The sequence below is a fragment of the Enoplosus armatus genome, chromosome 10, assembly GCF_043641665.1.
Source record: "Enoplosus armatus isolate fEnoArm2 chromosome 10, fEnoArm2.hap1, whole genome shotgun sequence".
Classification (NCBI taxonomy): Eukaryota; Metazoa; Chordata; class Actinopteri; order Centrarchiformes; family Enoplosidae; genus Enoplosus; species Enoplosus armatus.
This window is the reverse complement of record NC_092189.1, coordinates 12267549-12279935: the sequence shown is the minus strand read 5'-3', so window position 1 is coordinate 12279935 and position 12387 is coordinate 12267549. Positions and strand designations below refer to the sequence as shown.

The window sequence follows — 12387 nt, the reverse complement described above, 5'->3', positions numbered from 1 at the left end:
AGTGTCGGTCCTGTCATGCCCGTTTCACATTATTGGGAAGAGCGGGCTGTAAAGCAGAGCATGCACTGATCCTATTCTTCCCCACATTCCTAAACTCAGCTTTGGAGATCATTGTGGACTTTTAGTTTGGTTTGGTTTCTAAATAAATTTCTGAGTAATTTATGTGAAAGCCATTGTCTCGTTTATATAATAAATGAGCATTGTGCGGCCTGTTTTTGTGCACGCTAATATTGATTTATTACAACAAGGAAACTCTGAGCTTTAAATTCTTCTCTGTTGTTTCAACATCATGATAAATGGGACAGTAAAAAACAGAGTTGGTCTGACTGAAACTTCTTTTCTTTAGTTTCAGCAATAAAAGAAAATGTACATACTGTAACTCACTTTTAGTCTCTGTCCTTTCCTGCTTATCTTTGTCTCCTTTACAGTGGTTAGATGAGATGTGCAGCCCCCAGTTTGAGTCCCACGGCTCCCAAACCCAGCGGCAGCTCAAAGAAACGCTCTACGACACCATCATTGACTACTTTGACAAGGGCAAGGTCAGCATTGTTTCAGACTACAACATGATTCAGCTACACCTTCATAGAGTAATGCGATGATTTGAAAAGTGTTGATCAATGCTCCAAAATCAATTATAGTAAGGCGTTTCACTTTAGCAGTACAGTTAATCTTTGCTTTTGGAAATTAACAGAACTTTCTGAGTTCCTTTCACAAAAAGATAAAGAGAGAAGACAATGCCAGACTAATGATTTTATTTTTTACTTTGGTATAAGCAAAAGCCCATAAAATCAAAATTCAATTCACAGACTCTTATTTTGGAAAATGTTCCTTTTCTGTATCATACATTCAGTATCTTTTAAAGATGAGACAGTGTTGCAATCATGCAGTCACAATGTCTGAGCGGTGTGTTGGTGTCACATTCATTTTGTATTCTCCATGAAGGCTTTGTGTTCTCTGAAGCAGTGATAGAGACATTTCCCTCGGCTCTCCAGAGACCTGGAAACAGAGATTTTCACGAGATGTATTCCCACCCCGACAGCTGCCGCCGATTTATTAGCAGATGGTATAATGAAGGACACTTCTTTCTTTCCTTGTGTGTGTGTGCATTTAGATGTGGGAAGAGGCCATCACTCTGTGTAAGGAACTAGCTGAACAGTACGAAAACGAGATCTTTGACTACGAGTTACTCAGCAAGAGACTGGTAATACATGACTATCTCAAACCTTCATACTGTATCATCTGCACAGTAATCATGATCTCACATTCCTCCTGTATTTTCATCTCTCAGCCTTCTCCTCTGAATGCCCTTTATAAATGTTATAGATGCTCTAGGGTGTTTGAAGGAAAGGAGGATAATTCAGGCAATGAATTTAAGTCTTTGATAGTAGCAGTAACATAGCTCACTTCCAGTGCAGCTCTTAGCACCGAACCCTTGTTAAAGTGAGTATTGGAAATAAAATACGTTCATTGCTCAAATAGTTTGGTCTCTGGCCTTTATACTGTAAAATAAAATTTTGGCAAATTGTCCAGCAGTGTGTAAGTTCTAAATTGTAATATACGTTTTCTTAACCTCAGATCATATTGTTCCCAATAAGCAGTTTCCACATTAAATGAGTCCTCCTGCAGGCTCAAACATTACCAATGACTCAGCACAACCATTCATCCATGTTTAAAAATGAATACTTAGACACTTCAAATCCTCCTTTTAAATCAATCTTTTTTTGAAGAACTCTGGTTTGAGCTTCCACAATTACCATATGACCCCAAAAGTGTGATTCCTTGTTGCCAACCATCAGCAACTTCAAACCCCTCCTAACCCTCCTTACTTTGTCCTCTCAATCACTCTTCTGTTTCTTTCATCTCTTCCTTTGACACCACAGCAGAAGTGATTCCCTCCATACCCAAATCCTAACTTGTTCGTTAGCACCACCTTCTCCTCTATCTCCCCTTCACTCAGCTCTTCTTTTCCCCTCCCCACAGAGAATTACACTTTTCCCAACAATGGAAAAAATCTCTCTCTCTTTCTCTTTATATGACTGCAGCAGTGGCTCTCTCAGCTAATGCTGAATTTATGTGGTTATATAAATGACAGACATTGCCCTTGGATGGCGCGCACTTTATTTTTTTCTACATCTATCACCCTCAAAGGCCCAGCATTCTGCTGAGGGTAGCTTTGTCATTGGCACGAGCTGATAAAACTGCTACAGCTGCACACCGTGCACATCTCCCCTCTCCCCTGAACACATATCCTGTCTCTCTCTTTGTCTCTCTCTCTGCAGGAAAAACAAGCCAAGTTCTATGAGAACATTATGAAGATCTTGAGGCCGAAGCCAGACTACTTTGCAGTGGGCTACTATGGGCAGGGCTACCCTCCATTTCTCAGGGTTTGTGTTTGTTACTGTATTGCAAAAAATGTTCTCACTTGTCATAGAGTATAAGCATACAGATTCACACTAAGTGTAAGAACGCAAGTGACACTGACTCCCTTCCATGTACAAAGTGGCTATATAAAACCTTTTTTTCTCCATTATCAGCACTGAAGCTAAGCTATTCAACATTGCAGCAGTGGACAAAACACATCAGCAAGATAGTTAACAGAATGGGACATAAAGTTCCTTATGGGAACTTTCAGCAAACGCAAAAAGTAAAATATTCCACTGTTTATAGCTCCTGTATTCATTAGATGAGTTAATATGCTGTGGTAAGGAGTATGACAGAGTGACTCAGGGGAGCAGGGCAGTGAATGGAGACCCACTTTTGTGCCGTGAAGAAAGATATGCGATGTTAACCAGCTGTTGATGGACTGTCCTATTAAAGAGAATTTAAAGAATGTAAAAAGAGAATTCCCCTGTATTGAACACATCATAAATAAGGGCTTAATCAGTTCTCTTTATCAGTATTTATTTCCTGTGGCTTCAGAACAAGGTGTTCATCCACCGTGGCAAGGAGTACGAACGCAGAGAGGACTTTCAGAACCAGCTGATGAGCCAGTTCCCCAGCGCCGTGCGGCTCAACATCACCACCATGCCAGGAGACGACATCAGGAACTCTCCGCTTCAGTGTATCCTGCTGGCAGCATAACACCCACAAAAACACATAAATGTACAGTCTACACAAGCACACTAGTGTAGCAATGCACCATCATATATATATACAGTGCATCCGGAAAGTATTCACGGCGCTTCACTTTTTCCACATTTTGTTATGTTACACCCTTATTCCAAAATGGATTAAATTAATTTTTTTCCTCAAAATTCTACACACAACACCCCATAATGACAATGTGAAAAAAGTTTTTTTGAAATTTTTGCAAATTTATTAAAAATAAAAAACTAAGAAATCACATGTACATAAGTATTCACAGCCTTTGCCATGAAGCTCAAAATTGAGCTCAGGTGCATCCTGTTTCCACTGATCATCCTTGAGATGTTTCTGCAGCTTAATTGGAGTCCACCTGTGGTAAATTCAGTTGATTGGACATGATTTGGAAAGGCACACACCTGTCCTCTATATAAGGTCCCACAGTTGACAGTGCATGTCAGAGCACAAACCAAGCATGAAGTCAAAGGAATTGTCTGTAGACCTCCGAGACAGGATTGTCTCGAGGCACAAATCTGGGGAAGGTTACAGAAAAATTTCTGCTGCTTTGAAGGTCCCAATGAGCACAGTGGCCTCCATCATCCGTAAGTGGAAGAAGTTCGGAACCACCAGGACTCTTCCTAGAGCTGGCCGGCCATCTAAACTGAGTAATCGGGGGAGAAGGGCCTTAGTCAGGGAGGTGACCAAGAACCCGATGGTCACTCTGTCAGAGCTCCAGAGTTCCTCTGTGGAGAGAGGAGAACCTTCCAGAAGGACAACCATCTCTGCAGCAATCCACCAATCAGGCCTGTATGGTAGAGTGGCCAGACGGAAGCCACTCCTTAGTAAAAGGCACATAGCAGCCCGCCTGGAGTTTGCCAAAAGGCACCTGAAGGACTCTCAGACCATGAGAAACAAAATTCTCTGGTCTGATGAGACAAAGATTGAACTCTTTGGTGTGAATGCCAGGCGTCACGTTTGGAGGAAACCAGGCACCGCTCATCACCAGGCCAATACCATCCCTACAGTGAAGCATGGTGGTGGCAGCATCATGCTGTGGGGATGTTTTTCAGCGGCAGGAACTGGGAGACTAGTCAGGATAGAGGGAAAGATGAATGCAGCAAAGTACAGAGACATCCTGGATGAAAACCTGCTCCAGAGCGCTCTTGACCTCAGACTGGGGCAACGGTTTATCTTTCAGCAGGACAACGACCCTAAGCACACAGCCAAGATATCAAAGGAGTGGCTTCAGGACAACTCTGTGAATGTCCTTGAGTGGCCCAGCCAGAGCCCAGACTTGAATCCGATTGAACATCTCTGGAGAGATCTGAAAATGGCTGTGCACCGACGCTTCCCATCCAACCTGATGGAGCTTGAGAGGTGCTGCAAAGAGGAATGGGTGAAACTGCCCAAAGATAGGTGTGCCAAGCTTGTGGCATCATATTCAAAAAGACTTGAGGCTGTAATTGCTGCCAAAGGTGCATCAACAAAGTATTGAGCAAAGGCTGTGAATACTTATGTACATGTGATTTCTCAGGTTTTTTATTTTTAATAAATTTGCAAAAATCTCAAATAAACTTTTTTCACGTTGTCATTATGGGGTGTTGTGTGTAGAATTTTGAGGAAAAAAATGAATTTAATCCATTTTGGTATAAGGCTGCAACATAACAAAATGTGGAAAAAGTGAAGCGCTGTGAATACTTTCCGGATGCACTGTACATGCAGTACCTTTGAGATTAACAAGTATTTGTGTTGCTGAAGAAGTCTGAACAAATCTGAAAGTAAATGATGAGATCAACCAATTAGCACTCAAAACACATAAAACTTGGTCTAGATCATAAATTCGATATTTGTTTACTTTTGTTGTGCCTTTTGTTAGTACCTCTGTATATTAAGTAATCATGTAATATTTATATATATATATATATATATATATATCAAATAATCAATTATTCCTGAGTGTTCTGAACCAGATATCCAGTGTTTCACAGTGCAGCCAGTCCTTGAGATTCCTCCTCGCCTGAAGAACAAACCTGTTCCTGACCAGATTATCAAGTCAGTCCAACAGCATGTTTAACATTTTCATAAATAAAAATGTGAATGTCTGTGAACTGAATGAAAAAGAATACGCAAATGTCCCATTTCCCTGTTTTGTAAATTATTCATTTTACTTCCTTTGTTTGACTTTAATCTCTGTCTCCCTCTTCTTACACCATGTGCAGCTTCTACAAGTCCAACTACGTGCAGCGTTTCCACTATTCCAGACCTGTGAGGAAAGGACCTGTGGACCCAAACAATGAGTTTGCTGTGAGTTTTTTTTTTTTTCTTTTTCATGAAAAGATGTTTGACCACAAGGACCATGTAAGTCTTTCAGAGGCTATTGTGTGCTTTGTTTCTTGTAACTTGCATTGTTATCGGTCTGAAAAGATGAGTTTTTGTTGTTGATTGAGCAGTGATGAAGAAATGAAGTCAGGAAAATGGCCAATGATAAATAGAGGGGTTTGTGGGTTTCAAATACATAACAAAAACAAAAAAAGAGGGGAAACACTGAGGCCTATGATGGACTGGTGGGGGGAAGTAGGGATGTGATTCGCTATCCCAGGGATCATTTGGTTTTTGTACACAACGGATAATGGATTATGCATCAATTGCCACACCATTCCAAGAGATATCAAAACCTGCAACATGCACTCACCTGTTACCTGGTCGTAGCAAGCAGAAGAGTCATATAATAAGTTGAAACAAGCTGTCCGCTCCAGCCAAGAGCTTCCTGACTAGAACCAATCTTACAAAGTCTATGTACATGAGAAATGTGGAAATCTAACTTCCAGAAGATGATGGTGATCCCGATAACTGCATGAACTATTTGCTGAATGTCAACTACTCACATATAGTTCTGTCACATGTGAACAGAGAGGGGGAGGGGGGTGTCAAATTATGCTAAAAGATTGATATGCGTTTGGAATTTACATCCCCTATTGTAAACATTGTTTAGTCTGTCAACACTAGGCTTGGGTAGAGGCCGTTCAGTCTCCTCCAAGTGACAAACCATGACACAAAATCCAGCCAGGAGACTGGACTGGACTCTGCCAGAAAACACCCTGAAACCCTGCTGGTCCTGACCACACCATGTCCTGCTACCACCAGTACAGCAGTCAGGTGTTACGGCCGTTCTAGTTGGGGGGTCCATGCATCCCACTCGAGGATGCCTCATCCACTAGAGAACAGCAGGATTCCTCTTCACCCTGTGGGTCGTCTTCATTATCACCTGTGGAGCCGTACAATGCTGGCTGCATCATTAGGAAGGGCCTCTTGTGCAGAAGGACACCACAGTCCAAGACGAAACCGTAGAATGACCACAGCTAACTAAGGAAGAAAGGAGCAGCGCCACAAAAGAGGAAGGAACAAGGAAAAACTGGAGTAGATAACACCCACCCCACAGAGAAGGCTATGGATGCGGCAAACGGGACCTATACATATTTTAACCAACACAGACATACCCTGTGTCACTGTAAGCTGTACGTCAGGCCCTAGTGTCTGAATGCAAAACTGCCTTACCCATTATTATTATTTAAAACTGTCTGATCACTACCTTTTGGACCACGGTATAAATGTGATACCCTGCCATTGTTCTCGGTTGGCTTCCTTTCAGACCGACTCTCTCTCTGTGAGCTCACTGTATACTGGTATATCATTAAACACTCCACTACAGCAAACTTATGAACAGGGCTTTGAATTATTTCTTCAGCAGCAGTTAAGTGTCTGGAAAGAGTTTAATACGAGATGTGGTGTCATGTTATGAGTATTCACAAATGGCTGAGGATCATCTGCTTTCTTTTATTTTTTCTCCCTCTCATCCCCGTGTTTCAGTCTATGTGGATTGAACGCACAACCTTCACCACTGTGTACAAGCTGCCCGGGATCCTGCGCTGGTTTGAGGCTACTGACATGAAACATGTAAGTCTTTTCACTCCATGTTTGACTTGTATGTTTGCTGTAAGCTTTTGCCTCCAGAGTGTTCCCCGTTTCACCACCACTTTTAAATTCCTTTTTATTCTACATCCCCCACATCTTTTTTTTCGGTGTCCTCCTTCCCTCTGCTCTTTGTAACACTCGGTTTCTCTGTCCAGACCACCTTGTCTCCATTGGAGAACGCCATAGAGACCATGGAGTCCACCAATGAGAAGATTCTGACCATGATCAACCAATACCAGGCTGACTGGAGCCTTCCCATCAACCCCCTTTCCATGCTGCTCAATGGCATCGTGGACCCAGCTGTCATGGGCGGCTTTGCCAAGTATGAAAAGGTAAACTGTAAAGAATCCCCTCGCAAAACATTTTTCTAGGTCAGTTGAGCTACCAGTAAGAGTTAAACTGAGTTTGATTATCATAAACTAAATCTTTGGTTATGGGTCTTTATTGATATCTATTGTAAAACATTTAGAATGACCAACGAGGGCTTACCAAGAGAGGTTCTTACACCACTGGCAGCACAAACCTTTCTTGTTTAGTTCTTTAAAATAGTATAGGAACAGTGGAGTTAAACATTCATTATGTTTACTACACTTATCACAAGTTTACATTGAGTTTGGCTTGTTTTTCTTGTAGCGGCTTTCATTTTTATCTAAACAAGCACTGATTCATTGTGACTGTGTGTGTAAATTCACCATCTCTGTACTGTTTTTTAAATTTTATTCAGTGAAGGCTAAGCCACTAAAAAGTTATCGAAACCTAAGAGACTGCTTTACTGCAAAACTTAAGAATTCATTCCGTATAAAAAATCAATATCACGTCCTGGGGCATTAGAGTCTGGAGTATTCACAACTCGAAATATTATTAGTGTTCACCCTCAAACACCATTCAGTGTTATAATATCCCGCATAGGATGAGGTCAGTGTGCTTAGAAAGTGCACATGTGGGTGTAAAAGTCAATTTTAAAAGTCTGAGCAGGTGAAACGTATATCTGTGATTTACCTTAAATTAGTTTTTATTATTTCCTGGTTGTCAGGCGTTCTTTACTGAAGAGTACACTCAGCAGCACACCGAGGACAAGGATAAACTGCTGCGCCTCAAAGACCTCATCGCATGGCAGGTACTGAACTCGCTAACACACATTCTTGAATACATCTACATACCACGTATAGTGTTACTTTCATGTGGACATTCTGCTGACACCATAACATTTGTGTTTATAGATCCCATTATTAGGTGGAGGGATCTCTCTCCATGGGAAGAGAGTGACAGATGACTTGCGTCCTTTCCACGAGCGCATGGAGGAGTGTTTCAAACAGCTGAAGAAGAAAGTGGAGAAGGAGTACGGAGTGAGAGAGCTGGTAAGAACTGGGAAAAAGGGGATGAGAGAGGGAAAAAGTAGAGGAATAAGAGACAAGATGGTGTTTCTCTGTAGTCCAAAACATCTCTCTTCTGCAAGGCTGGACACAGAGTTACTGTGGTAGAGCCACACTAATTAAGCTGCAAATGAGCTGACCCAGGCGAATTTTAAAGATCAAAGTACTCACAAAAGCCTCTGAGTGTTGATGTGGGATTTGTACCTTTTACAAGCAGAACAGGGTTCTGATGGTCTGACTGGGGCTAAATATGATCATTAACCTGTAAATTGGCTCTGCCCTTCAGGAGAGATTAAACTAATAATGAGTAGGAGTGATGATATGATGTTTTTAAGAGTAACTTCACTTGCTTTTCTCTAATGATGTACTTCTGCTTTGTTGCACTGTCACTATCTATGAACCGGACTATCCCACCTGTATTGTCTTTCTATCTGGATATGATATAGTTCAACTCTCTTTTTCCAGCCGGACTTGGATGAAAGGAAGTCCACCCGTCCTCGCTCCATGCTGCGCTCCATTCGTCAGTCCATCATCTCGATCTCCTCACTGCAGGGATCTGAATGTGGGACTCCAACCAAGCTCCATGCAGACAGGTAGCATACACAAGAATGACACACGTCATCTCCAGGATACATACGTACATACTTCATATATTGTAATAAAATGGAGCTGCAAAGATGTATTCATTATGAAAAATTCATTCCAGAACAACGTGGATATAAAAATCAACATTTAACTCCTTTTCATTTTCTCACACCCTTCCTGCTTCCTCTCAGGGATCTCCCCCCCGAGTCGCCGACCTCCTGGACCTCCACCCTGCAGCGCTCCAGCGGCAGCGTGAGTGCAAGTACAGTGGAGGAGGTGGTGGTGACGGTGGGCGATGCAGAGGTCAAACTGAGAAAGAGTAAGAAGAAGAAGAAGAGGAGCAGCATGATCTTCATCTCAGAGGAAAGAGAAAGGACGAATACACTGGACAGCAAACGGGTGAGAATGATCTTCAGAGGGAGCTTAATGATGGGATGAGCGAGAAAGGAAAAATGAGGAAAGGTAGAGAGAAGGAAAGGAAGATATTCAGCTGAGTAACTGTGGAAGTGAGTTTTGTGTGATCTCTGTCTCCCTCTAGCTGTCCAAGAAACAGGAGTTCCGCAGTGACACCAACTTGTCTGAGCCAAATGAAGGAAATGTGTTGTTGACGAATGCCAACTCCAGATCCCTGCCTGCCATCACAGGTGACTAACATACACAAATACACCACATGGTGCTGCACAGTGTACTGTAATTGAGTTACACCTATAAACTAAGGGCCCACAAGGTCAAAATATAAAGTCATGACCTGAGAGGAAGTACTGTGTTTTTTCCTCCTCTGGAAAGCTGACTGCAAGGAAAAACACACACAAAGTCATGGCAGGAATATGTGTTTTGTAGTCAAGTGTATGTTAAAAACAAATTGGCAAGCTGAGGAATGTTGCAGTAATTGCCTGACCTAACACAAACTCTGATGTAAGGTGGCAAATTAGTGAATCAGTCATGTCGGTTGTCATTTTTTCAGAACTTGGCAGCAGTTTCATCCAGTTTATATTTCATTGTTTCACTTACATAACCCTGCACTTCAAAGTAGCACATCAGGGCACAATTCACTGATGTTTGTCTGGCATTCTGCCATGTTGGACCAGGCCAAGCTGAGCCATCACTGACTGTGTTGTTAATACACTGCCTCTGATTAGCACCGCTGACTACAAGCTGTACAGCCTCACTGAACAAACACACATTGCCACCGGTGTTGCCAGAGCACACGGTTCATCAGCAGAACAGCTGCAAGAACACAATTAGTCACAGCAAATCGTCTGGCTGCAGGCAGAGGCAGAGGTTCAATGTAAGCTGGTAATCAGTGAGACTCAAACACCAAAGTTGTTTCTGTCTGTAGGTCTGTCCTTGGCGGTGGTGGGGGGTGCCGAGGAGGTGGACTCCGGCAGAGTCAGGAGGGACAGTAAGAGCATGTCTGTTAGTGGGACCTCTGACCGAACAGCAGACAGACGCTCAAAGGGTGTCATTAACCTCCTCTTCAAGTCCAAGGTGAGATCAGCAGGTTTAATACAGGTTCCCACAGGTTGACGTTCAAGAATCAGTTCTACTGTTTGTGTACTGATTGGTTACATTCTGGGAAATACGCTTATCTGCTTTCTTGCCAAGACTGAGAAGAGAAGACAGATACCATTCATGTTTGTACGCTAAATATGAAGCTACGGCCAGGAGATGGTTAGCTTAGCATAAAGACAGGAAACAAGGGGAAACAGCTAGCCTGGCTCTGTCCAAGAGAACAAATACACCTGTCAGCACCTCTACCGTTTCCAATCTTTATGCTAAGCTAAAATAACTAGCTGTTGGTTGGCTTCATATTTATCGTGCAGACAGGAGTGGTATCGATCTTTTCATCTAACTCTTGGCAAAAAGACTCAGAAGTTGAACTATTCCTTTAACAGAGGTAGTACTGCAGATCGATCACCAATATCAGTCTTATCTAGATTATTCCAAGCAATGGAGCAAATGTAAAACATCAAAATCTACAGATATGTATTATTTGAACATTTTCACAGCAACACAATCTTCCAGATGAACATTAAGGACATATTTTGAGTAATTTTTACTCCTAACTAAGAGTAAATCTTATGTTTACATAATGCATGTTTGTTTGTTTCAACAGAGCTCCAAATCAGAGGATGTGAAGTCCAGTGATGCAGCCAAAGACAGCGCCAATCATTTCTGAAATCCTTTATATTCATTCATTTTATATTTGTTTCCTTTACTTATTTCTTTGCATTTATTTTACAAAGGAGTTCAGATAAACCTGAAAGCAAAACCAAATTATTCACTCACTCACTCACTCAGTCTGCCTGCCTGTCTGTCTCAGTATTGCTGTTGCCTTAATATAATTGATTTTACCTATCAATAAACGCTATTTTTGTGCCATGACCTTTTTCCTGGTAATTCAAATGATTCCCAGTGAAGCTAAATGCCATCTTACAGCTTTCAATCAATTCTGCTTCTACAAGAACGAGCAAACACAAACCATCCTGCTGACGTGCTTGATTAAAAAGCTCCTTATTATACGGTTTTCAGCATTGTTGTGACTGACTGAAGTTAATGAGAAAAATAATAATTTGATAAAGCACAAAGGTTACCGTGTCCTCCCAAAGGACTTTAAACAGGAACACGCTGCCAAAAAGCCTTGGTGCTGATACAACAAACAAGAAAATCTAATAAATTCAAATATAATAGGGAGCAACAAACAAATGCTACAGTATTTGTTGCGAGTTTAGACGAAAGTGTTGAGCAGTTTTCCCAATCATCTAAATCATATTGTATATTGTGCATGAGTTGGAACAACCATTAGCTTTACCTTTATTTAAAATCTAGTTTAAAATGGTTTGACATTTTGGGAAATGGCCCAATAAATATGATAGTTATTAGGATTTGTAGCAAACTACATGCTGCGTAACGGTTGAGCATTCATGGCAAATTAACTGGAACTCTGTTTTTTAGTGACTGAAACTAAAGGGAGTGGATTTGAAATGGTGACTCACTTTCTCGCCAACAGTTAGATTAGAGGATTGACACACTTTCATGTCTGTATAGTAAATATACAGCAACAGTCAGGAGCCAATTAGCTTAACTTAGCATAAAGAGTGGAAACAGTTAGCCTGGCTCTGTCCAAAGGAGACAAAATCTGGAGATTCACACTAAGTGATTTATTCTTCTCAGATGATGCCATAGAAGCTGGTTGGTCTTTTGGGGTCAGCACAAAATACTTAGTATGTTAGTATGAGAGTTTCAGGCTCTGCTGTGAGGGAGTTCCCAAAGTTATAGAATACTGTGTGATTTGAAATCCATGTTGGCGCTGCTATATTCAAGCCCAGAGAGTGAGGAGTGAGTGAGAGGGAGTATGAATAATGAAAGAACAAGC

At 41.6% G+C, this 12387-nt stretch overlaps 1 protein-coding gene across 1 annotated transcript in view; it reads left to right on the top strand.

Moving 5' to 3' along the window:
• dock2-like (dedicator of cytokinesis protein 2) overlaps positions 1–11396 on the top strand; it is a 95611-nt gene extending 84215 nt beyond the window's left edge. The window contains exons 37-51 of the mRNA XM_070913532.1: positions 429–539; positions 1112–1201; positions 2280–2384; positions 2920–3061; positions 5052–5133; positions 5301–5385; positions 6949–7035; positions 7209–7385; positions 8087–8170; positions 8274–8411; positions 8892–9019; positions 9203–9410; positions 9550–9655; positions 10351–10499; positions 11128–11396. Of these exons, the coding sequence (XP_070769633.1) occupies positions 429–539; positions 1112–1201; positions 2280–2384; positions 2920–3061; positions 5052–5133; positions 5301–5385; positions 6949–7035; positions 7209–7385; positions 8087–8170; positions 8274–8411; positions 8892–9019; positions 9203–9410; positions 9550–9655; positions 10351–10499; positions 11128–11190 (1755 nt within the window). The 3' untranslated portion in view covers positions 11191–11396. The remainder of the gene's footprint in view (positions 1–428; positions 540–1111; positions 1202–2279; positions 2385–2919; positions 3062–5051; positions 5134–5300; positions 5386–6948; positions 7036–7208; positions 7386–8086; positions 8171–8273; positions 8412–8891; positions 9020–9202; positions 9411–9549; positions 9656–10350; positions 10500–11127) is intronic.
• The last annotated feature ends 991 nt before the right edge of the window (positions 11397–12387 follow it).